General features: G+C 36.6%; 1 protein-coding gene across 6 annotated transcripts in view; it reads right to left on the bottom strand.

Moving 5' to 3' along the window:
- LOC139116309 (DNA repair protein XRCC1-like) overlaps nucleotides 1–25,795 on the bottom strand; it is a 216,354-nt gene that overhangs the window by 129,888 nt on the left and 60,671 nt on the right. For all 6 annotated transcript variants that reach the window (XM_070678935.1, XM_070678939.1, XM_070678936.1 and 3 more), the window contains 2 exons: nucleotides 24,919–25,030; nucleotides 20,112–20,194 (listed from right to left, as the gene is read on the bottom strand). In XM_070678935.1, the coding sequence (XP_070535036.1) occupies nucleotides 20,112–20,194; nucleotides 24,919–25,030 (195 nt within the window). The remainder of the gene's footprint in view (nucleotides 1–20,111; nucleotides 20,195–24,918; nucleotides 25,031–25,795) is intronic.

The following is a 25,795-nucleotide window of genomic DNA, read 5'->3' as shown; positions in this document are numbered from 1 at the left end:
CAAATTTAACAAATCCCAGAGAAACTACTCTACAATTGAAAAAGAGTGTTTATCTTTGATATTAGCTTTACAGCATTTTGAAGTTTATGTTACTTCTTCAAATCAGCCAATAGTGGTTTATATTGATCACAACCCTCTTGTTTTTCTGCAGAAATTTAAAGGCAAAAATCAGAGATTGCTAAGATGGAGTTTAATGTTACAGGAGTTTAATCTTGACATTCGACATATCAAAGGCAGAGACAATTTAATTGCAGACTGTCTCTCTCGTATTTAGAGTTTATTGTTGTTCACACTTTTAAGATTAAATTTGTAAAAGAAAGATTTTTCTTTGAAAAATTTTCTTTTTTTTGAAGAGGGGGTGTGTTATGTAGGTCATTTCCCCCACACTCATCATGACCTGAGTTCAATTAGTCTAGAACATTCTCAAGGTCACTGCCCTTAATGACCTCACAACCTTGAATTCAATTAGTCATGTTTGGAATGTTCTGGAAAGTTGATTAGTTGTGTAAGAGAGATAATTTTAGAACAGTAATTAGCATGTCAATAAAAGTTCTAGATTGTTCTTATATGCCTTTATAAAAGGGACGTGCACAGCTCCCAGTCAGACTTTTGGGATCGTGTCTCTTGTGTGTTACTAAACTCCAGCAGTAGTCATTCTCAAGACTTTTCAAGACCTTCACTGTCAACGCTGGATTTATACTGTGGACTTTGTGCAACTACAAGCCTGCAAGCCGAAGGACTGTTCATTCATCCGACTGACTGTTACAACTCTGAGACTGGAGCTTTGCCGTCCCAGCTGAGATAAGTAGTCTGTACACTTTAAAGCTTGTACTCTATCCCTGACTTAGCAATTAGTTTTATTTTCGTAATAAATTTTGTTTAAACGTTAACTGCTGAGTTCACCCTTTTGTTCGTTTTCTCTGCACGTAACACTACGTACACTCGAAGTGACGGCGGAACGAAACAGAGGAAGTCAAATCATGCTATTTTAGCTCCATGGTCAAATAAACATTTCGTTCATTAGTAGACTCACAGAGGTACAAACGACACTCCATGGGAAACTATCGGGGAAACTATACACGGATACAAACCTCTGTGCCGGGGTATTGAACATTTCTTGATTTGTCATTCTGAGTTTAGCATCATTTGTTTGGCAATGACAACGCGTCTATCTGACTCCGACTCTCTCGGAAGTATTGGGATATCCTTGACCGGACACACGCTTGGCGTGATGAGCGACTTTTGGCCCGAAAACAGCATCTGATGCAGGCCGATGACGTTCTCGTCAAAAGAAGAAAACTGATATGCCATTTTGCGTGACTTTTGTTGTCCGATCGTTGTATCCAAATTTGGGTATCTGCTAAAGTGCGGGCTGCGGGTTGCGGGCTGCGGGTTGCGGGCTGCGGGCTTTTAGAATTATGGCTAGATTTCTAATATATGTAATATGGCATTTTAATATACGAAATAAAACCTTTAGAAGGTGTCTATTATCAATAATCATGATCAGGTCTATCGTACAGTATCCCTTTTCCTGCCAAGTCCATATTTCACCATCAGGTCAAGATGGTTAAAATTAATGAAACACAACATATTCCATATGATGTATTTCAACATAATACTGTACATTTGAAGGCTGTTGAAAACATAAATGCTGTAAACTTGATTTTTGGACTAAATATGCTATAACAGACCAAACCAAGTGGGTGAAAATACGTCAAGTTTCTGAAAAAAAATCAAAATCTGCTAAATTAAAAGCGGCGATTCCGAGGACCACTTTATTTATTCCGAGCTGCCTGGCCATTACAAATAATTTCGGATCTGAATCACTTTTCTTTCTTGCCATGGATGTCAGTGAGAAATAATACCAGACTGACAAAAAAAATTCGCGCCTCGGAAATGTCGCCACTTATCGCGGAATGAAAATTGTTACATTTCTAGTATCAGGCCATAGGAAGTAAATTCTTTGTAATGCATCCATTCACAATTCGGTTCCAGGGCAACACATACAGAAAATTAAACAATGCCTACTTAAATGCAATGTGTAAGGAATAGAAAGATTTGACTTCAAAAAGCGTAGAAGTGATGTGTATTTAAATGCCTTGTATTTTTCATGAAATCTTTAAAAAGAAAAAGACGTACAACAAAGGACTTAGTTTACTTTGCCGTTTCTGTTCAACCGAGGTCGCGACCGCAGAGAACGACATTCCGCTAACATTTTACGCGAGAATTTCAGCAGGAAAAACACACCGGTGCGTTGACTTATTTTCAGGAATCGATCTAATAGGAATATTTGTGAATGAGTTTGTGTTCTGTAGCTCTGAATAATTGTGTATCTCTTAATATCATGAACGTGGTATGACTTGCACCTGCAGTATGATAGTCGCTCCATGCATTTGATCTAGCGTGACTATGAAAAGTTTCCTAGGACTATTATCGTGTTCACCACAATAGAATAATTTTAAACGGCATTGAAAACGATTTTGAATATTGTGCTTTTATCGGCGGTTGAACTAATCTGAAGTGTGAGAAGGGCATGGCATTCTATGAAAAAGTAACAAATTATTAGGCGTGTCCAGTTTCAACGAACTGAAGTTCATCTCCCAGTTCATCTGTGCTGTCAACGATCCGAAACTTACTTTTAAACTATCCATCCTAATCATAACATAAAAAGTTAATATAGCGAGTTGTTGTGAAATCTGTCTTGTGCTCATATTGTTACTCATACGTGTTCACTCATATCATTTCGAAAGCTTCGATCGGCAGTGCACTGTGCAACGGCAAATGTTGGACGATGCTGAAGTTAAACTCGGTTTCGGATTCGGTTTCGGATTCGGTTTCGGATTCGAATAACTGAGAATAGTTTTATATTTCCAGCTTATGTTATTATTTTTTCGAAAATATGATAACTACTGATATACACAAGAAGATATTTTAACTAGATCACGTTACTGCACATGTAGTATATATTTCATGACATAAATATTTCGCACATAATCATAATTTATACAGTTTAAAATACCAAAAACTGTAGGCAGTAGAGCAAGAAACTATAGTGCATGAATACACCAGACAAAACTGCTGGAAAATTAGTCAAAAGTTACAACTCATGAGCAATTATGGGTATTATGCAGTTTAGACTATTCAAGCTAACAGTACTTCGCACAATACAAAGAAATGCATTCAATGCAATCTTTATTATACAACATATTAACTGATAGTTTAGTCCAGGTTTGGTATGGTACATTCAAAATGAAATCTATGCAGAACAACATCAACCAAAACAGCAAAGTAATACAGTGCATTAGCATTATACCATGTGACACACTTTGTGACATATAAACAAATTAAAGAATAAACGTTTTTGTAAATGTCGTTGTCCTTGCTCGACACTTCCTTTCAATTTCGAATTAAAAATGCTTCGAAGTTTTCTGTAATTTCTATTTATTACCATTTTGATTGTGAACATATGCACACAATTTATGCTTTAAAATATATACTACATATGTTGGTAGGTAATCCAGTAAAAACTTGTTCTTGACGACAAGTATTTATCTTTTCATACGAAAGTACTGAAGACTATTTTATTTTCACTGGAATTTATTTTAGCTGAAAACAGATTTTCATTGTTTCACTGTCTTATTTTCACTTTGTCTAGTCTGATTGGATTTTATTGTAGCAGAAAAACAGGTTCGGCGAAAGAAATGAAAATAAATTCCAAGTGAAAATAAAGTATTCCACAGTATAACTAAATCAGCTGAAAATATAAAATTTCTTTCAGTCACTCGAATCCGAAACCGAATCCGAAACTGAATCCGAAACAGAGTCTAACTTCAGCATCGTGAATGTTGGATGGGAAATGAACTGTTCTGACGTTGGTGGAGCTTTACCAGATGTAAGCTGAAATAACGGCATTATTCAAGAAGTTCACAGCTTTTATTCCATAAACAAATACATCTAGATACTATTTGGCATTTATTCTAACTACTAGCGAAAATGATACCGAAAATCACGCATTTTTTTATGCCCGCAACCCGCAGCCCGCAACCCGCAACCCGCAAAATAGCGCATCCGCCAAATTTGCCCGGCGTACCATACACATTTGCCATTGTTGGGTGTACGGCAGAAGCCACAAAATCAAACCAAACGGCCCTTTTCAGGGCCATCAAACTTTCCAGTAAGAGAGAAGCCGATAATACATTTTCTTCTTCACGGCACGGTTTGTGGAGGGACCGTGTCCACGGTTACTAAGGTGTAATCGACTTGAATGTTGTCTGATCAGATCACGTTTTTTATCGCCAGAAATATTAATGCGGCGGGTAGGTGCAAAAGTTGGAGAACTGTGAAGAAACTATTGCGCACGTCTTTCGCCACTGGAAATCTTGACACATATTTTATTTATTTCAGTCACCATTAGCAGATAAGGCGAATGCTAATCGACATTAGGTACACATCCAGCTGACTCGTGTCTGACGTTGCACAAGGTTTGATTGACAGTGATATTCGAATCCCAATCGGCGTCCCCTGGGTCGACGTTCTCACTGGCCACGCACAATTACTCACTAATATTGTCCCGAAAACTTATCGGTTTAGAAAAAATGGAGTCGTTATGTATTGATCAGGTATTTACCCTGCTGTAGAGCATTCCCATTTCATAAATTTTCATAAAAAAACACGCAAAAAACCGCAATCTGTGGAGCTCTCAGTTCAAGTTACTCGCACGGCGTCTCTTTGCATAATGAGCGTCCTCTCATGTAATCCAGTATTTATAACCGATGGGCGTCACACAAATTAGGAATTGGTTGAAGCAAAAATGCTTAATGCCTTTCAATAATATTAGCCTACATAATAGTATCTTTAATGTACATAGCAAGTTTTATCACTTTGGTCATGTAAATTCAAATATATATCCCTAATTTCAAAAATTAATTAACATGGGGCCCGAGGGCACCGACGTCCTTTGTACCTCCTTACTGTTTATTAATTGCCATACATGTGAAATTTTTGCAAAAAGTCAAATTGTTTTGACATAAATGAAAGTTATTTGAACTGGTTGGTTACCGCTCCAGCATAAGTTCAAGTGTGGATTCTAAGTATCAACAACCTTGATATGAACCATTAACTAAAAAACATTTGCTTGTTACACTCACCACACTTGTACTTAGTATTTGGAGTGTACACCTATCTACAATACAATGATAAAAAGTTTGGACTCTGTAGGTCAACAGTGCATCTTTAATGTATGAGACTAAATAAGCTTACCCCTCAAGTACCGGTATGTATAGGCCAAAAACAATATTTAATTTTGAATTATGTAGTGCAGGGAAGGACATAGAATATGGTGAAAAGCAAACTAAATATAAAAACTGAATATACAATTATATGGAAATGTTGTTTTACAGTCATGAGTATCTGGTGTGTGCCGAGAGACAAAAATTAAAATTGGACAGTATCATCCTGACCACAGTTTGTCTGACTGGTTGTTTCCTTCTGATTTTCTGACACGGTGATAGGTACAAAATATTATGCTGTTCACGATAGTTATACAACATATAGCTTGCATTTTGTTCACAGTAGAACTGAGTTTTACATGAAGGATAACTTTCTCGTAAACTGTAAATTCTGACTTCTGGCAGCTCAAACGTCGCAATACTACATTTTTTGATATGATATGGAGTGATTTGCACACATGCAGTGACAGTCGATATATTCATAGTATGAGAGTCTACTGTACATTAAAGCATAGTGATGTTGACAACTACAAGCATGCCAGTGCACGATTTCAAAGTAGCCAGGAGGAAATTCTAATGGTCTTTTGGTGGAAATATAGGTATTAAACGACAGTGAAACAAACAACATTAGTTATCGTGACCTTGCTAAAGTGCAATCTCGGATCATGTATGATCTGATGATCATGCCAAATTACCATGTCAGATTTAGCCCTGCGTACGATGCTGTGTGTTCCGCTACAGCTATTCGCCCCGCTCACCACAGCCCTGCAAAGACCCGTACGTAGGGTCGGTGACTTCAAATCCATTTTGGGACTTGACGTAAAAAGCCAAATTACTGCCGAAATTCAGCGTTCTTGGGCCCAAGTCGTATCCCTGCCCACCTCAGCTACTCGATCGCTTCCAAAAATGCCAGTCTTTTATTCACTTTTCGTAAATAACCGTCGATGTCGGCAACTCTCTCGCTAGCCCTGCGTACGTACGCAGTGCATTCCCTGTGTGCGTTCCTAACACACAGCATCGTACGCAGTGCTAGCGAGAGAGTTGCCGACATCGACGGTTATTAAGTCAAAAATGATGTCAAAATCAATGAACAACTGTCGAAATTACCCAAAATAAGCAACAGAAAACTAAAAGTTATCGCTGTGTCGAAAGGACAGTACATCAACATAAAAAGACGCTAGTTTGTTATGACATGGAGGCCGGAGGTAGAAGGACAGAGCATTCCCTCGCTCTCACCCAGCTATTAGTACGGTCTGCCGGTGGGATTGCCTCGCTATTAAAAGCAATGGATTCGCCAGTACTGGGGAGTACCGAGTACGGAGGCCATCATTCTTCAGTCTATCGAAGGAGCGTTTCGTGCCAAAAAATACATGACAGCAATCAAATATACTCTAAAACCTTTAAAACGTCAAAATTCGCAACTGACCGAGAAACATGATGGCGTCCGTTTGATTTTTTCAAAGGCCAAGTTGATAAACAACGCTAACTTGTTATGTGCGCATGCGCATATTAAGGGGAGATCCATTTGATTTCGGGGGGGGGGGGGGTATGCAGGAAGTGGGTATGGGAACTTTTTTTTGTTAGAGAGACCGCATTTTTTTATTTCTACAGTCAGACCTGCATCAATTTTTTTTTCAAATGGAGTAGCAGTGCAATTTTTCAAATTTAAGCCAGTGTTTCACATATCACAGGATGTTTTTATTACTTCATTTTACATTCCAACAAATGACAAACAAAATGGAAAGTCTATTATATACAACTTTAAATTATAGAACACTTTTTTGGCAAATCAACTGTGATCAGTACTATACCTGCTTTTCTCTAAAACAGTCAAGTCCTTTTAAGTTCTCAGGGGAGATGTTATCTTTTGTGGTCAGAGAAACAAGGCTCACACATTGTATTTCATTATATTTGTTGTTCCTCAATTTTCATTGTCAACTTGTAATCTTTCTAACATATTTATATTGAGAGAATAATGTATTGGTTTTAACACTAGTTTATTGACTCCTATCTTGTGTTTTAAATTTTCACGATTTAGAGAAGTCAAATAGTCCCATCTAGATATTGCCTATACCATTGAGATATTGCAACAGAAATCCTGAAACATGATTTCTTGGGTCAGAAAAGGGAAGGAAAACATCGAGTGCACCGAGGTGTACAGTAGTGAATGCTTATATCATAAGTGCTGGAAAAAAACACATAAGAATTACTTGTGGTAAAAACATTTGCGTGCCTTTGGCAGCATGCCAGCAACGAATACATGAGAATGAAGTTTCCAAATTTTTGCTCATTTCAACAGCATTGTGACAATTCCTTTTTTATTTCTGTCTGTTATGAGAATATTTTTTTCTCAAGCCATTACAGGCTTAAGTTTTTTCTTTTATTTCACCTGGTGACAATTTTTTTTCCTCGAAATCCTCCATACCTCCCCAGAAATCAAGTGGTTCTCCCCTAAGTGAGCCCTGACCTATACGGGCCAGTGGATTACTTCCTCAGTAGAACTGATATGCCTGCCAGTACCGGTGTTTATCGCCTACGGAGGCCATCATTCTTCAGTCGATCAAAGGCGCCTTTCGTTCCAAAATATACACGACAGCTGCAAAAGTGCATCACTGTCAACTTCATAACTATAGAACATATTGAAAAACACAGTGAAACGTTCACAAAGTAAAACATAGGGCAAAAGTCCCTGAAGCTACTATAGACATGGATACAAAATTAAGTATTTCGTGACTGTATGAAATTATCTCACTAAGGTCATCCTAGGGACATGTAAACCAAATATTAAAGCTGTCTGAACAGCGGTTTTGAAAAAACAAGCGACTCAACAGTTGACAGAGCTCTGCTGTGTTATATAGAGAATAATCTTTTGTGACACATGTATTGATGAAGAAGGTGGATATCTTTGATAGCTCATTTCAGGATGGCCTGACAAAAATGGAAAAAAAATTCTGTAAAAATACAGATTTGCATATTTCATCAGACTATATTAGTCTATAATAGCAAATAAACGAGAGTTAATTACATTCTAATTAAAGTAAACAAGACTTGCTTAAATCAAGATTTACGTCATAAAAAAACAGCATATCTGTCAGGTTATAAAGAATCTTGAGCTGGTTATCTTTTAATATCAGTATTTTCATCCTATTACCAAGCACATTTTAACTTTCAAATTAACATTGTAAGTAAGTTCTGTTGAATAAGTTGAGACTGTACATACTCAGAGAAAGCACACTGAAGAGACAAATGTTTGAAACTTAAGAAGTTCAAGGTCATCAAAAGCATTATAAGGAATCATGTTACACTTTCATTGCACTGTTTACACAGATTGCATAATTGCTATAAATAGCACATGAGGAATCTTACAGCCCAGCTTTACCATAAAAACCCTATCACTTTGACCACTCTTTTAATTGACCACTCTATTTTTTTCCTCAAAAAGTAATTTTATTTTATCCTTACCAAGTCAACCATAAATGGAAATTAGAACTTTCTCTATCTCTATTTATTTGACCACCCTATCATGACAAACTATTGTGAGCAATTTCTTTTAGATAACATAAATGGTGGTTCAGAATATATCAAAGTTGGGATTCAGGAAAGTTGCCTTTACATGTTTTAATCCTCAATTCACTATGAACTGTCACAAAAAGTTGAACTTTCTGATAATTCCACACTAAAATTATTTTGGCTTTGATGATTTCCTAATTAATTCAATTATTTAAAATCATATTAATTATTTTTTTCTGGGTGAATTGATAGGGTTTATACAGTACAAGAATTACATACAATGTAAGTCAAACTTTGACCAAAAATGACCAAAAAATTCCTTAAAAATACACATTTGCATATTTCATCACAATTTGAACAAATCTATGTTGGGTTATCCCTAGGGACCTGTATACCAAATAACAAAGCTGTCTGACCAGTGGTTATGAAGTAGAAGATTTTTTACCCAAAACACCTTTTTTGGCATTAATTTGCCTATTTTCAACAATATCAAAAAATTGAAAAAAACAGTTTCTCAAAATCATATTTTTCATCTACACAACAAATATCAAATCAGTAAGTACTGAGGTTCTCAAGATATTTGAGTGGACGGACGCGTCACAAACGGACATACATACATACATACATACATACATACAGACTGACGCCGGACGCCGGACGGATACCCATTCCAATAGCTTCTATAGACTATAGTCTATAGTAGCTAAAAATGTGCCCACACCGAGAAACAAGATGGCGTCCGTTTCGATTCTTCAACTCAGATTTTGTCCTACAGTTGTGCGCATGCGCAGACGGTAGCTTTAGCGAAAGTGAGGCAAAATCAAGTAAATATAAAATAAAAATGGATAAAAATATTGTTTAAAAATAATGTAAGGCATGTATCACCAAATTTTGAACATTTCTGACGGTATTTCAACTATACGAACACCCATGCCAAACATCACAATAATCAAATCAGTGGTTTTGAGGAAAAAGTGAAAATAGTGGTTTTCAGAAAAAAGCTAAAAAAGTGACTTTAAAATGATTCAATCAAAAAAAGAAAAAATACTGTTTGAGATACATGCTAAAGTGACCACCAGACCAAATTTCAGAAAAAGTTACTGAAGCGTTTCTGAGATACCTGCGTCCACAGCATACGGCCCACTATGTTGGCCATATTGGGCCGCGCCATCACATTAGTACCTTGTGCCCACAGGGCACAAAGTACTAAATATGCAAATTAGGAGCTGGATGAAGTAAAATGCTTAATGACTTTCAGTAACGTCGTATCATAGTATCTTTATGTACATAGCAAGTTTCGTCAACTTTGGTCTAGTCAATACAGATAAATATGCCTGATTATGAAAGTTCATTAAATATGCAAATAAGGAATTGGCTAATGTTCAAATGCTTAATGACTTTCAATAATGTTCTATCATAGTATCTTTTATGTACATAGCCAGTTTCGTCGACTGTGGTCTCGTCAATTCAGATAAATACCCCTAATTAGGAACGTTCATAAAATATGCAAATTAGGAATTGGCTGAAGTAAAAATGCTTAAGGACATTTAATAATGTTCTATCATAGTATCTTTAATGTACATAGCAAGTTTCATCAATTTTGGTCATGTAAATTCAAATATATATCCTTAATTTCAAAAGGTCATTAAATATGCAAATTAGGATTTGGATGAAGTAAAAATGCTTATTGACTTTAAGTAATGTTAAATCATAGTATCCTTAATATGCATACCAAGTTTCGTCAATTTTGATCGAGTAAATTCAGATATATATGCCTAATTAGTAGATTTCATTAAATATGCAAATAAGTAATTATCCTTCACGTCACCCCTTATTAACTTGCACAGCTGATATATCAGGATGTGATCAACATTTGTAGCAAATCTCATCAAATTGTGTGCAGTCGTTCTCAATGTATAGCCGTTTTTTCTAAAATCATTAATTATGCAAATGAGCAAAAAGTAAGCAAGCCACACCCACCAAAAACTAATCAGTTCTTGCCATTTGCAAACTAAATCTATGTATCAGATTTGATTCTGATCTGAAGAGCCGTTTTTGAGATATTGAGCACACAGACAGACAGACAGACACACAGACAGACAGACAGACATCGCTGCGACATATGCTCACGTGTGTCAACACGTGAGCAAAAAATGCTTAATGACTTTCAATGCTGTATCATAGTATCTTTAACGTACATAGCAAGTTTTGTTAAATTTGGTCAAGTCAATACAGATAAATATCCCTAATTAGGAAAGTTCATTATATGTGCAAATTAGGAATTGGCTGAAGTAAACGATGACTTTTAATAATGTTGTTTTATAGTATCTTCAATATATGTTGCAAGATTCATCAACTTCGGTCAAATCAATTCAGATATATATCCCTAATTAGTGAAGTTCATTAAAAATGTAAATAAGGAATTGGCTGAAGTAAAACTGCTGAATGATTTTCAATAATGTTATATCATAGTATCTTTAATGTACATATCAACTTTCATCAATTTTGGTCAAGTCAATTCAAATAAATATCCCTAATTCCAAAAATTCATTAAATATGCAAATTAAGAGTTTGATGAAGTAGGAATGCTTAATGACTTTCTATAATGTTAAATCATAGTATCTTCAATATACATACCAAGTTTTGTCAATTTTGATCAAGTCAAATCAGATATATATCCCTAATTATGAAAGATCATTAAATATGCAAATTATTCATTATCTTTTATGTCACCCCTTAATATCTTTCACAGCTGATATATCTTGGTGTGATCAACATTTGTAGCGAATCTCATCAAATTGTGTGCAATTGTTGTCAATATATATCATTTTTTTCTAAAATCATTAATTATGCAAATGAGATAAAAGTAAGCAAGCAACACCCACCAAAAACTAATCAGTTCTTGCCATTTGCAAACTGAATCTATATATCAGATTTAATTCTGATCTGATGAGCCGTTTTTGAGATATTGAGCACACAGACAGACAGACAGACAGACAGACAGACAGACAGACAGATGGACAGACAGACAGACAGACACACAGACATTGCTGCGACAGATGCGATGCGATGGAGGACTATTATCAAATCTGAAATGTATCAGTACTTTAGTGTTTTCTGTAGACTTGGCCAACAAGAAAACATCTTTGAATTTGGAATTTTTCCACAAACTAATCCAAATTAAACTCTTTGCATAAGATTAATAAGGTTGTGTGATTTACAATGTGCATGGCTGGCTGCAAGCTGAGATAAAAAAAAACTGCTCTGCTAGTGTTTATCTCCCAATGCATATGCACATGTACATCTGCAACCCTTAAAGTTTGCTTACTGAGCATAGCTGTCTTTCAGAGTTTCATTTGCTCACGTGTTAACACACGTGGGCATATGTCGCAGCGATGTCTGTCTGTCTGTCTGTCTGTCTGTCTGTGTGTCTGTCTGTCTGTCTGTGTACTCAATATCTCAAAAACGGCTCATCAGATCAGAATCAAATCTGGTACATAGATTCAGTTTGCAAATGGCAAGAACTGATTAGTTTTTGGTGGGTGTGGCTCGCTTACTTTTTGCTCATTTGCATATTTAATGATTTTAGAAAAAAATGATATATATTGACAACGACTGCACACAATTTCATGAGATTCGCTACAAATGTTGATCACACCAAGATATATCAGCTTTGAAAGATATTAAGGGGTGACATGAAAGATAATTACTAATTTGCATGTTTAATGAAATTTCCTAATTAGGAGTATATATCTGAATTTACTCGATCAAAATTGACGAAACTTGGTATGCATATTGAAGATACTATGATTTAACCTTACTGAAAGTCATTAAGCGTTTTTACTTCATCCAAATCCTAATTTGCATATTTAATGAATTTTTGAAATTAAGGATTTAAATTTGAAGTAACATGACCGAAATTGGTGAAACGTGCTATGTACATTAAAAATACTATGATAAAACATTATAAAATGTCATTCAGCACTTTTACATCAGCCAATTCCTAATTTGCATATTTAATGAACTTTCCTAATTAGGGGTATTTATCTGAATTGACCTGACCAAAGTTGATGAAACTTGCTATGTACATTAAAGATACTATGATAGAACATTATTGAAAGTCACTGAGCATTTGAACTTTAGCCAATTCCTCATTTGCATATTTAATGAACTTTCATAATCAGGGATATTTATCTGTATTGACTAAACCAAAGTTTACAAAACTTGCTATGTACATTAAAGATGCTATGATACGACATTATTGAAAGTGATTAAGCATTTTTACTTCATCTAGCTCCTAATTTGCATATTTAATGAATTTTTGAAATTAGGGGAATCAATTTGAATTTACATGACCAAAATTGATGAAAATTGCTATGTACATTAAAGATACTATTATGCAGGCTAACATTATAAAGCATTTTTGCTTCAGCCAATTCCTAATGTGTATATTTAACCCCTTGACTACCTATGGCGCCGGATATATCCGGCGCCATATTGAATTACCATACACCTAGAGTGCCGGAAATATCCGGCACAGTTAAATAGGCGTCTTTGCTTCGTTTTTGTCGCTAAAAATCCCGTAATTTCTGCGTCGGAAGGCAGCGCGACTAAGATTGATGTATTCCGATCTGGCCTGAATGTGATTGCGCCCCCGTATGTCCGAGTATGGCCAAAATCCAGAAGCAAATGTCGTGACCCATGACCTCGACCCTGAAAGGTCAGGCTGATCACAGAAGCGTCGCGCTGACTGTTAACAGTTTTCAGAAGTACGGACGATCGCGAAGATGTTCATGGTTTGTTTTTTTAATGAAATGAAATGTTTATTTATTGAAAACAAATGATTTATATGTAGATATGTTCTATTAACAGCAATATTTGTGAATGAAACTAGAGGAAATACAATTTTTTACTATAAGCCAGTGAAATTTTATAGCAGCCATATTAACATTATGACTGGTCACATGACTGGTCATGTGTTTGTTCATGTGATATGTTGTTCCCTAAAATGTATTTTTAAATATTGTGAATTATTTTTTGATGAATCATAACCATTTTAGATGCATATTTTTGCAAGGAAGACATAAAGCAGGTGTTTACAAATATAAAATGTGTTGATTTTCAAATACAGAATCATGTCAGATGCTGATGTTTGTGGTTCATTACTCTGCCTTTTGTGAGAAAAATCTTAAATAGGTACATCTATAAATAAAGTAAGGGTAGTTATTATTACATATATGTAAAGGCAATGCCATGAAAATTGCAACTGTATTCAAATTTGCGTCATTTTATGGATTCAAAACACGTCCTGATGCTTCAAATATTCATATTCTTTGCCAACCCTGGTCACATGTGTCATGTGATCAGTCACGTGACCTGGAAATACAAAACTTATGTATGAAAAAGTGGGAAATTTCATGCTGATTCAGAAAATAATGGTTTATTGGTACTTACTTAATTTTTACTCTAAGCAGTGTTCATGCAATTACCACACCTAAGATTTTATCAATATTTACATAAGGGGCCTGGTATATAGGAATACATTGGCCTTGGTAGTCAAGGGGTTAATGAACTTTCCTAATTAGGGATACATGCTTGGATTTATTTGATCAACGTTGTCATAACATGCTATGTTTATTGATGATAATGCCAGGTTATACCAATATTGAAAGTCATTTCGCACTTAAGTTTTCATGTCAGCTAATTAATAGTTTGCATATCTAATGAGCTTTTGGAACATATAGTTTGAAGGACTTGACCAAAGGCAATTACACTTGCTATATAAAGTGGTGATACAATGACAGCAGTCAAAGAAATTAATTATTTCTATTTCAGCTAATTGTGTATTTGAATACTTAATGACCAATAGAGTTTAATCTGTGGTGAATATTGTTCATTATGTTGATCATAATACTTTCAATGAAGTTGCAAACATGTGGCAAAGGTTCAAATTTACACATAACTGCAATATACATGTACAATGAAACACGTGAGCATTTACAGTTCATATCTGGTTTTGATAAATGTATTCGTGAAGAGAGCAGATTCGAGTTTCGTTTTTGTTACTCTTCAGTGCAGATTTGTTTTCTGTAAGTGAAAGCCGATCCCTAACAACCAATTTCACGTAATTTGAAACTGTCTGCATCTCACGCACTAGGTAGCTGCAATATGTGGCCTCCTAGGTTGACTGAGGCCATTTCGACTACAATGTAAACTTGTCCTTATTCAACCGGGATTAATGCGTTGAACACTAAGCATTGCCGAGATCCATGGCTCCGTATAAGTTTACATCCATTACAAAGCACATGGTGCAATTACACTATCGAGTGAAGCCAACCATCCTATACTTGTACAAACAGAATGGCAACCACTGTCAAGGGGATACCACTTTACGGCACACATACAAAACAGTGAGTTCACTCTGCTTATGTCAGGTAGAACATGTCGCAAAACTAGATTTTTACGACTTTGCAATACAATTTTTTTTCAAAATGTCACATGACCTCGATGAACTTTGACCTTGATTATACATATACATATATATGCATAACTCAGTAACCACAAGTTCTATACCCTCCAATTTTGATAGGATATTAGACCTTAAGATGTCACATCTTGTACTTCATTTATTTTGCACATATGTATTTCTTGGCTGGCCAATACAGCTAGAGGTCTGATATTTTTTCCCGATTTAGAACCATAACTTGGACATGACGACATAGACCTATGTCCCCACAGATCTCAACATATACACTCCAGTAATACTTCTTAATGACCAAATTTCCCTGCCCCATCAAGACTAATACTCCTATTACAAGTGGGGACTATGTCATTGTCAATGACTTGTTCACAAAGGAAGGAACCATAAAACCTCTCGACCGGTATTTGTCATCTGCATAACTCATGAAATAGTACTAGGTACAGAGACAGGCAGATAGGTTAATAGATAGATAGATAGATTTTTTGTGTGACAGCGACTCTGTACATACAAACAGAGAAGACAGAGGGACAAGGAGACTAAAAGAAACAGGTAGAAAGGAAGCGATCATTATTCACCGAGTTCGTTCTGTGAAGTTTAAAATTGGTCTAACCTTTTGCCAAGGGAAATAGGCAGCCCAGACCACGTGATCCACTGCCGTGACAGTGGTTTAATGACCTGTTTAGTAAATACCATAGTCATGAGCACTTCTTGTACCCTTTTTTGCCCACGTGTTGACACACGTGGGCATATGTCACAGCGATGTCTGTCTGTCTGTCTGTCTGTGTGTCTGTCTGTCTGTCTGTGTACTCAATATCTCAAAAACGGCTCATCAGATCAGAATCAAATCTGGTACATAGATTCAGTTTGCAAATGGCAAGAACTGATTAGTTTTTGGTGGGTGTGGCTTGCTTACTTTTTGCTCATTTACATAATTAATGATTTTAGAAAAAACTGATATATATTGACAATGACTGCACACAATTTGATGAGATTCGCTACAAATCTTGATCACACCAAGATATATTAGCCTTGAAAGATATTAAGGGGTGACGTGGAAGAAAGCTACTAATTTGCATGTTTAATGAAATTTCCTAATTAGGTGTATATATCTGAATTTACTCGATCAAAATTTACGAAACTTGGTATGCATATTGAAGATACTATGATTTAACCTTACTGAAAGTCATTAAGCATTTTTACTTCATCGAAATCCTAATTTGCATATTTAATGATTTTTTGAAATTAAGGATTTAAATTGAACGTTACATGACCGAAATTGATGAAACTTGCTATGTACATTAAAAATACTATGATAAAACATTATTAAATGTCATACAGCATTTTTACATCAGTCAATTCCTAATTTGCATATTTAATGAACTTTCATAATCAGGGATATTTATCTGTATTGACTAAACCAAAGTTTAAAAAACTTGCTATGTACATTATAGATGCTATGATACAACATTATTGAAAGTGATTAAGCATTTTTACTTCATCGAGCTCCTACCGGTAATTTGCATATTTAATGAATTTTTGAAATAAGGGATATATATTTAAATTTACTTACATGACCAAAATTGATGAAAATTGCTATGTACATTAAAGATACTATTATGTATGCTAACATTATAAAGCATTTTTGCTTCAGCCAATTCCTAATGTGTATATTTAATGAACTTTCCTAATCAGGGATACATACTCGGATTTATTTGATCAAAGTTGGCATAACATGCTATGTATATTGATGATTATACTAGGTTATACCAATATTGAAAGTCATTTCGCACTTAAGTTTTCATGTCAGCTAATTAATAGTTTGCATATCTAATGACCAAAGGCAATTACACTTGCTATATAAAGTGGTGATACAATGACAGCAGTCAAAGAAATTAATTATTTCTATTTCAGCTAATTGCGTATTTGAATACTTAATGACCGATAGAGTTTAATCTGTGGTGAATATTGTTCATTATGTTGATCATAATAATAATAATAATTTATTTTTCTATACCGTAAATCCATAAAATGCTCTAAACGGTTCACAAATGTAAAAAATAAACAAACCTTTGACACTAAAAATACATGCAGACACAGGAAAATGTATAAAATCTTAAAAAGACAATTAATTAAAAGCTTTGCGGAAAAGATGCGTTTTTAGACGTTTCTTAAAACAATCGATGGTATTGCACATTCTAATATCAGCTGGTAAATCGTTCCATAAACGCGGAGCGACATGGCTGAAGGCCCGTTTGTATATGAATGAAGACCTCGTAAACGGAACCTCAAGCAAGCCCGAATCTGAAGAACGTAGACGGCGCGTATTACTCTTGGTTGTTAAAAGGTCAATGATATAGATAGGCGCAAGACCATGAAGTGCCTTAAAAACCAGTAATAAGACTTTGAATTCAATTCTACGCTCGATTGGGAGCCAGTGAAGTGATCTTAAAACAGGAGATATGTGATCATACTTGCGGCAGCCAGACAATAGGCGAGCCGCGCTATTTTGAACTAACTGTAATTTCCGTAGTAAACATAAGGGAAGCCCAAGAAACAATACATTGCAATAGTCCAACTTAGAAAAAATGAAAGCATGAATGAGCCTTTCAAGTGACAAACGTGGGAGAAATTTACAGATGCGAGCTATATTCCGTAAATGGAAGTATGCACTCCTGCATGTGGATGTCACATGCCGCTCCATCGTCAATTGGCTATCAAGAAGAACACCAAGATTTTTGACAACTAGCGCCGAATTCACGAGGGAGCCGCCTATTGCAACATCCACAGGCCCGAGACGGGAGAGGGAATGCCTCGTTCCAAAGCAGATGACCTCCGTCTTACTGTCATTCATCTTCAAACGGTGACTCAACATCCAATACTGCACACCCCTGATACAATCAGAAATCTGAGCAATGGCGGGTGCCGAGTCATCAACCTCAAACGAGATGTAAATCCCCGTATCATCCGCATACAATTGATGTGAAACACCGCGATCAGTGAGCAATTCAGCTAATGATGATGTGTATAATGTAAATAAAATGGGACTGAGTACACTTCCCTGGGGAACCCCACATTCCAATTTTTTGGTGGCAGACACAGCACCATTGAGAATTACACATTGATCATGGTTCGAGAGATAGAAAGAAAACCATGATAGCACTTTCAATGAAGTTGCAAACATGTGGCAAAGGTTCCAATTTACACATAACTGCAATATACATGTACAATGAAACACGTGAGCATTTACAGTTCATATCTGGTTAATACATGCTTTGGTGAAGCAAATACTAAATCTGAATCCCTAAGAATTAAAGTAAATCAAAGTCTGAATCAAAAATATGAACTGCGACTGAAATGCTTCCATTCGAGGCCCTAGCCCCTCATTACCACCAGAACAAGAAATCGGCGTTACCCAGAGATTTTCAATTAGTATTTTTACATTTAGTAATTTGGAAATAACTTTATACCTACACTTGGAGTATTTAAAAATTGAATTTCGTTCTCTACATCGAGCAACAAACGTCTTTTTCTAGCTCTATATTCTTTACAGCTTGATATATTTTGCTGGATGTGTTTGAAGAACGCACATGAGACACAATCACAATTATCGCATGTGTTGTTTGCTGAATTTGCAACCAAAGAATGGTACAAATTTTCATGACGGTTTTCTTGTGACGAAAGTCCTTGTCTGATTCAAAACATTTGATCGTACTGTTAGTGATTAGCAAGGCTACATCAAGTGCGATGCACTCGTACACAGATAATATCTCAGTCTTTCTCGTGGAATGAGGTGATGTGAGGTGAGGTCTGAAGTATACCGCTGCAGCTATGTCATAAGTACGGGCCAAATAGGAGTTATGCTTGTAATATGTTCATTTTAGGATCAGCCAATATGGCAAGCTATCTAGTCATCAATCGAGGGAAGTGAAACACCAAGGTTACTCCACTCTTTTGACGAGTGACATGCTTACGTAGAACTGCCTTTGACTATTTTCAGCTTATGTGCCAGGTGTTGGCCCAACAAAACGTCTTTTCAGTTCTGTCGTACCGATGTCGCATCGCAATTGGCAAGTGGTGTCAGACTTTGAAAGTACCAACAACATTCACGAGAGCACATTCCTACAAGGAGGGACTATGATGAAACTAATATTCAATCAAACTTGACAGGGAAACACTATGCGGCTTTGCATGCAAATGCTGCTTGAGTCGTTAGATTTTGGTATTATCAACTTCAATGTGATTCACACCTCCCGACCGGCCAAGCATATTAACTAACCAAGAAATTTTGGGGTTGCATACATGGGGAGTTAGCATCAGCAAGTTGTAATGCTTTGCATATTTTTGACATTGACAAGTTCATTTGAACAAATTCACATCTCCACCCCTAATTGAACCTGTACACCAAATACTAAGACAGTCGGTGCTGTGGTTTAGGAGTTTTTGACATGGACGGACATGGTACATACATACATACATACATACATACATACATGCAAATGGATGCAAATGAACTGATTCACCTGATAGGATAACCTCTCTTTGGTACATTTCCATATACCAAATGCGAGCTAAAAACTCATATTTTGATGTTACAACACTGATTTCTTTTTCATGAAGAGACAGTGTCTCTAAGAATCTGCAGTGTTATGTTCCACCAAGATTTTGCTATAAGGTAAGTGTACAGTACATTGAAATTGTACAGGTTGTATTATAGAAAATAGGACCATCTTCACTTTACATGGTTTTATCACCAGATTTTATCGAAATCTGTCAGTCACTGAAAAAAAATGGCAACTGTAAGCCGTACAGTCAGATTACAATGTTCCTTATGAAATGATCTGTTAGGACCAGGATGTTTGAATTAAATGTTACTTCTGAATAGAATCACCCACCTGAATTGTCTGTGGAATTGACTGAGATGCAGATGGACAAGCTGATGTTGCAATTGTTGCTGCAGCTCGTACAGCAGCTGCACCTAAAATACACAAAACACATATTGGAAAATTAAAGACTTCATCACCCTCAAATTTTGCGACATATGCTGTTGAACTCCAAATACAGCTTTCGATGAATATGTAACTTTATTTCAATCATCTAATGCATCTGCAAAATGTTTGTGCTGTTATGCTATATGAGAGACTACTATTTTATAATGCATACCGGTACAATAGTCTCAAGTTCTCTGCTTGACATAACATTCAGCAATTAACTAAAATCAACTACTGTAAAATTCCCAATTGAAGCCGCGGCTTGTATTAGAAACATTTTTGAGGGACCCCTGGGATCCAGCGCTGAAGTCCGGCTTCAACAACATATATTTCCTGTGTTTCGATATTTTTCTCCCTGCTCACCAAGCATTACAATCGCTATTGTTATGCAAATGAGCACCACTGAAGTCTAAAGACCAGCTTGCACTGTCAAGTTTCCACTATCAAGTTTCTACCGGTACTTCTTTCTTCAACATTCTCTCTGAAATAAATCTTTTTGATTTTTAAAAATTTTCTGATCTTTTGACAAGATAAATAAGGGAGCATTCGTAATTTACGGGGAGGGGGGTCGGTGGAATTTGAGGGACAAATGAAATGTAAAAAGTGACCCCCCCTCCAAATCAAATTTCTAAAATTTCACCCCCCTCAATTCATCAATCGTGAAATGTGAACCCCTCCAAATGAAAAAAAAAAATCATCAGATTTGATTCATTAACCCTTCGCACCCTGTGGCCCCGGGCTGAAAAAGTTTCATCACATACTAGAGAATCAACATTTTTGATGAAATTCCAAAATCGAATTTTTTGCACACACATGAACTTGTAATCACTCTAGTCTAATCAAGTACACTAATATCAATAATCAAGAGTACATAAATACACAGATTTACCTAGTTTTATATTGGAAAAAACTTATTCATATTTTTCTCATAGACAAGATAGTGAATCAACATTTCGATGAAATTCAAAAATCAAATTTCTTGCACAAACATCCACTTGTAACCACCCTAGTCTAATCAAGTACACTAATATCAATAATCAAGCGTACATAAATACACAGATTTAACTACTTTTGTATTGGAAAAAAATTATTCATAGTTTCCTCTGACAATATAGTGAATTAACAATTGGGTGAAATTCCAAAATCAAATTTCTTGCTCACACATGCACTGGTAACTACCCTAGTCTTATCAAGTACATTAATATCAATAATCAAGAGTCTATAAATACAAAGATTTAGCTAGTTTTGTATTTAAAAGAAATAATGCATAGCTTCTCATAGATTATGTATGGAGGACCTGTGTATTTTCTATTTTGCCTGGGAGTTCTTGTGTGTTATCACTGTATACCTAGGGAGTCCACGACGGGAACTTTCCAGAGAGTGTTTTCCGTTGCATGTTGCACTGGAGGGTTTGAGTGTCAGCGTGTGCTTTTTAAGTCAGATATTTCTCTATTTTGAGTTTTACTCAAGTCAGCAGATATGTAAAGAAACCGTCGAGTGGCAGAGATCGAACTTTATGCGGATCGAACTGTTTATTTAAACCCTACGCCATCCTCTACTTTAGTTGATCAAACGAACATTGCTCACACAAGTGAAAGCCGTGCCGTATATATGCAATATACGCACTGACAGCTAGATGATATATCACCACAAGTCGAAAGCTGATCTTTCCGCAGCAAATTGTGTGTTAACTGCGAACTTTATTCCGTTTATGAGTTCAGTCAGATGTCTAAGATTGTAATGAGAACATTATTTATGATTGTTCCAATGAACTTTTGTCGATGCGCGGATTTAGCAGAGGAAGACTTCAGATTAGTTTGGCATGTCCCCGGAGCCGACCGGAAGTAAACAAAGATCTAAGATGGCTGTGCCAGTGGTGGCTGAAATGGACCCTGATTAGCAGTGAATTGCGTGTGTTGTCGCCGACTTTCATGTGCAGACATGAAAGTCGGACTCACAATTATGCTCATCATCGAACATTTGTTAAAGTCGCGTGTGAACTATTTGTGTTTCCGAGCCACGTGGTCAAGTCTGAGGTACCTCTGCAGCTCTGCGGTAACGTTAAGTTTTCCATAGAAATTGTTAAGCAATTAGAAAGGGTTTGAACAGAGTTTTTGTTCTGAAAGTGTGTTCGACTCCTGCCGTCGGGAGGTCGATCAGTACGGTTATTGTTACTATGGAGTAATAGTTATAGTTTTGAAGTACGGTTTTACTATTTTATATGTAGACCCTGATATTTGACACAATGTAGTAATATACAGAAGTTGTTTGTTACATTATATGACTGTGTGTCAGTTCCTCATTTCATGCCCCATGTTCTGTAGGGTAGCCCTGCGTACAGGTCTGAGCACGTGTGTTCCCAGCATTATATGGCCTCTACCATAGCCCTGCAATGGTCTTTGAACAGACTTGAGGTCTCTGCGGCCTGGATCTGGACCGCAATGAAGAAACAATCTTTTTTGCCGAAATTCTGCTCTATTGGGGCAAAATCCTTTCCCTGCCTACCTATACCTCCTAACCAATCCCAGAAAAGATGCAATTTTAAACTTCTCCTAATGTCCAAAACCGCTCATTTTCTGAAACATAATGTATTCGACAAGTTGTACCCATGGAGATCCCATTTTGAATCTGGCTGCAGAGACCCAAGTTATCTCCACAGACCGTTGCATGGCTGTGGTGGAGGCCGTATAACGCCAGGAACACACAGACCTGTACTCAGGGCTACATGCTCTGTTGCTGCTCTAGAGTGGTTAACGCCAGTCTCGGACTTGTTGGCCCTGCCAGAGAAATAAATTTGGCTGAGCTTCCGTGGGTTATTCTTCTGCCGTCTTGAAACATCGGTTACACAAGCAACATTTTGGTGAAATTCCAAAGTCAATTTTTTTTTTCCATAACTCAATACAAACCTTTGTAAAATTTGACCCCCCTTTCAATCATTGATTGTAAAATTTGACCCCCCTCCCCAAAAAAGCGGTTTTGTAAAAGTCAACCCCCCTGATTTCCATTGACCCCCCTCCTGTAAAAAACGAATGCTCCCTAAATAAAGATTATAAAACATATGAAATATTTTGTGTCATTATCGGACACGAGTCTGTGTTGTTGTATGTCAGGGTAGAGTTCCCTTGACAGCATCGTAAGGAAAAATGACACGTATTTCCAGTACTTTCTTGATTCTTTGACCCTGCTCACCCCGTCCCCTAAATAGAATAGTCTCACGCACATCGGCTATTGTTTATTTTTATTCACGACCCCGATGTTTTCATCCTCTAAACATGCAGTTTCTTTTGTTTGAAGCAATTATTCTTTCATTTGTGAAGACTTTCCTGGTGACTATTACAATTTTCACTGCTATATTGTTGTTTTTACAAGATGTAGAGTTTAATACTGGAATGTTGAGTTGCCTTTCCGAGTAGGCAGTGCATGCCAGTGGACAGTACATTTGATCAGCAGCATGCATGACATCTTTGTTTCAAGTTTGGGGTTTTTTGACGCTGAAATTTCAAAAAAATGTCACTTCTGTATTCAGAGATTGTACAATAAATTTCTTTGGATGTGTAAGTCGATTTTGAAAGCGATAGAAGATCGAGTGGTGTTGAAAAAAAAATTGCATAAAATTAGCATACATTAAGCGTGCATGGCAGATAACATGGGGTTGCTGGAGTATAAGCCTCTCCCTAGTTTTGCCTCCGTTTTGTGTTGCCAACCGGGGGCTTATAGTATACTTGGACGAGTACAATACATAATTCGTGCAATAAAGGCAAGTGAATGACCTTTGTAAGTACCTTTGCCGGCATGTTTTTGTGAACTGCTTTGCGGTCAAACTTTACTTACTCATGATCAAAACAGACCGTGTACAAGTTCATACCGGTATGCACCAACCATGGCCATTCAGTGGCCACAGTACAGTATAGGCCGTTAATTCATGTCAATATCTGTGATGCAGGTGGTGTTGTTGTATGTCGGGTAGGGGTACGTGGGTATTGAATGAAAACTACGTGTTTGAAACATTTTATCTCAATCTCTCAACTATTTTAACTTGTAGACAAAACACCGTTGCATCAAAATTGTTGCATCAAGTTATTGACTATGGCGGTGTTTACCACACTGACAAAAACTTCCATAGTTATTCTGTGTCATTCATAACAAGACCAAGATTGAATTGTCAATACTGGCACTTCATCATTCAAACTGCGGCCGCACATATACACAAACATACCGATACATGCGGCATTGTTTGTACTTTTGTTACTATCAATGACAAAATGCACAATAGTACATGTAGTAGTGTTAAAAAAGAACTTTTTATTGTGTATTTTTCCTGTAAGAAAGATACCTGTCAATCATTGGTACAAGTCAACGATGCAAGCTAGCTGGTGTGAATTTCAGCCCGCATTGTTGAAGGGGGGCTTGGGGTGGGCGGCTTCTATAAAGGTACAATTCAAAAACCCAAAAGTGGCGAACAATGAGCCAGGACAGTGTTTCAAAGTTGCGGTGCGGCTTCAATTAGACGTGCAGCCTCAATTGGGAATTTTACGGTACCTGGCATTTATTAGACTAAGTATTTTTTTTATTAGTATTAATATGGCATATCAGAGATGATCCTTATTCAATAAAATTATGTAGAATCCTAAAATTCATATCATACCACTATTTCAGAAATATAACATATGTCTATATCTCCATCCTCTAAAGACAAAATTAGAATACCCACCCTTTAATGGTATTGTCTCTGTTTTCTTTCCAAGTTCTCTGAAAAGACTTCCTGGTTGAATTTTGGAAGGAGATTCATCTCTCAGGGTAAATGCTCCTAGCTTTGCTGTGCCCTTTCAATCACAAAGCATAACACCAATCAAAATCACAGTAAGTGAAATGAGTAAGCTTAGTAGCAGACCATTGGCTGATCTGCTCAATCCATAGAGGATTAGTATGAACTTCCACGATTTGGAAACAAACTTGTAAATATTGGGGTTCAACATGTAAAACATTCAAGCACTGGACGTACAACCATTCACCTGGTTAGTATAATACATAACACATACATGAGGATCATCTTTTTGAAACATTTCAAGAAATCTTTTCGATGATTAAAAATGAGCATAGATACAGGGCTTGACAATTTTTTTTCCAGTTCACTTGTCCGTCGGACAAGTGGATTTTCAATTTCACTTGTCCTCACAAAAATTTTACTTGTCCTCCATTTGCAATAGTCAGGACCAAAATACTTGCCACGAATTCTGTAGCGGCTTTAAGGGCTTTCTTATTTTGGTAATTTTCGTCAATGTTGACGCCGCTTTTTCTCCAAAGTTCACATTGAAGTTGCCCTGCATACGGTCTGTGTGTTCCGGCGTTAAACGGCCTCCACCACAAGAGCCTGTATAACGCCGGGAACACACAGACTGTACGCAGGGCTAACATTGAAGGTACATATCATACATCGGCTTCCCGTGTTTGGCAAGCATAAATGCCATCGTAAAAAGATTGGTCAGTTTCTGTTGCTGGTCGTAGTCATTCGGTTCATGCATTGCGAGTGCATGCGATCGGGGTGTTGGCAAGTGAAACCGTATCGGGCTCAGCCGGACCCACAAAAT

Source organism: Ptychodera flava, chromosome 17, assembly GCF_041260155.1.
Source record: "Ptychodera flava strain L36383 chromosome 17, AS_Pfla_20210202, whole genome shotgun sequence".
In the NCBI taxonomy this organism is placed as follows: domain Eukaryota; kingdom Metazoa; phylum Hemichordata; class Enteropneusta; family Ptychoderidae; genus Ptychodera; species Ptychodera flava.
The sequence above is the reverse complement of the archived record's forward strand: the minus strand, read 5'-3'. Positions and strand labels throughout refer to the sequence as shown.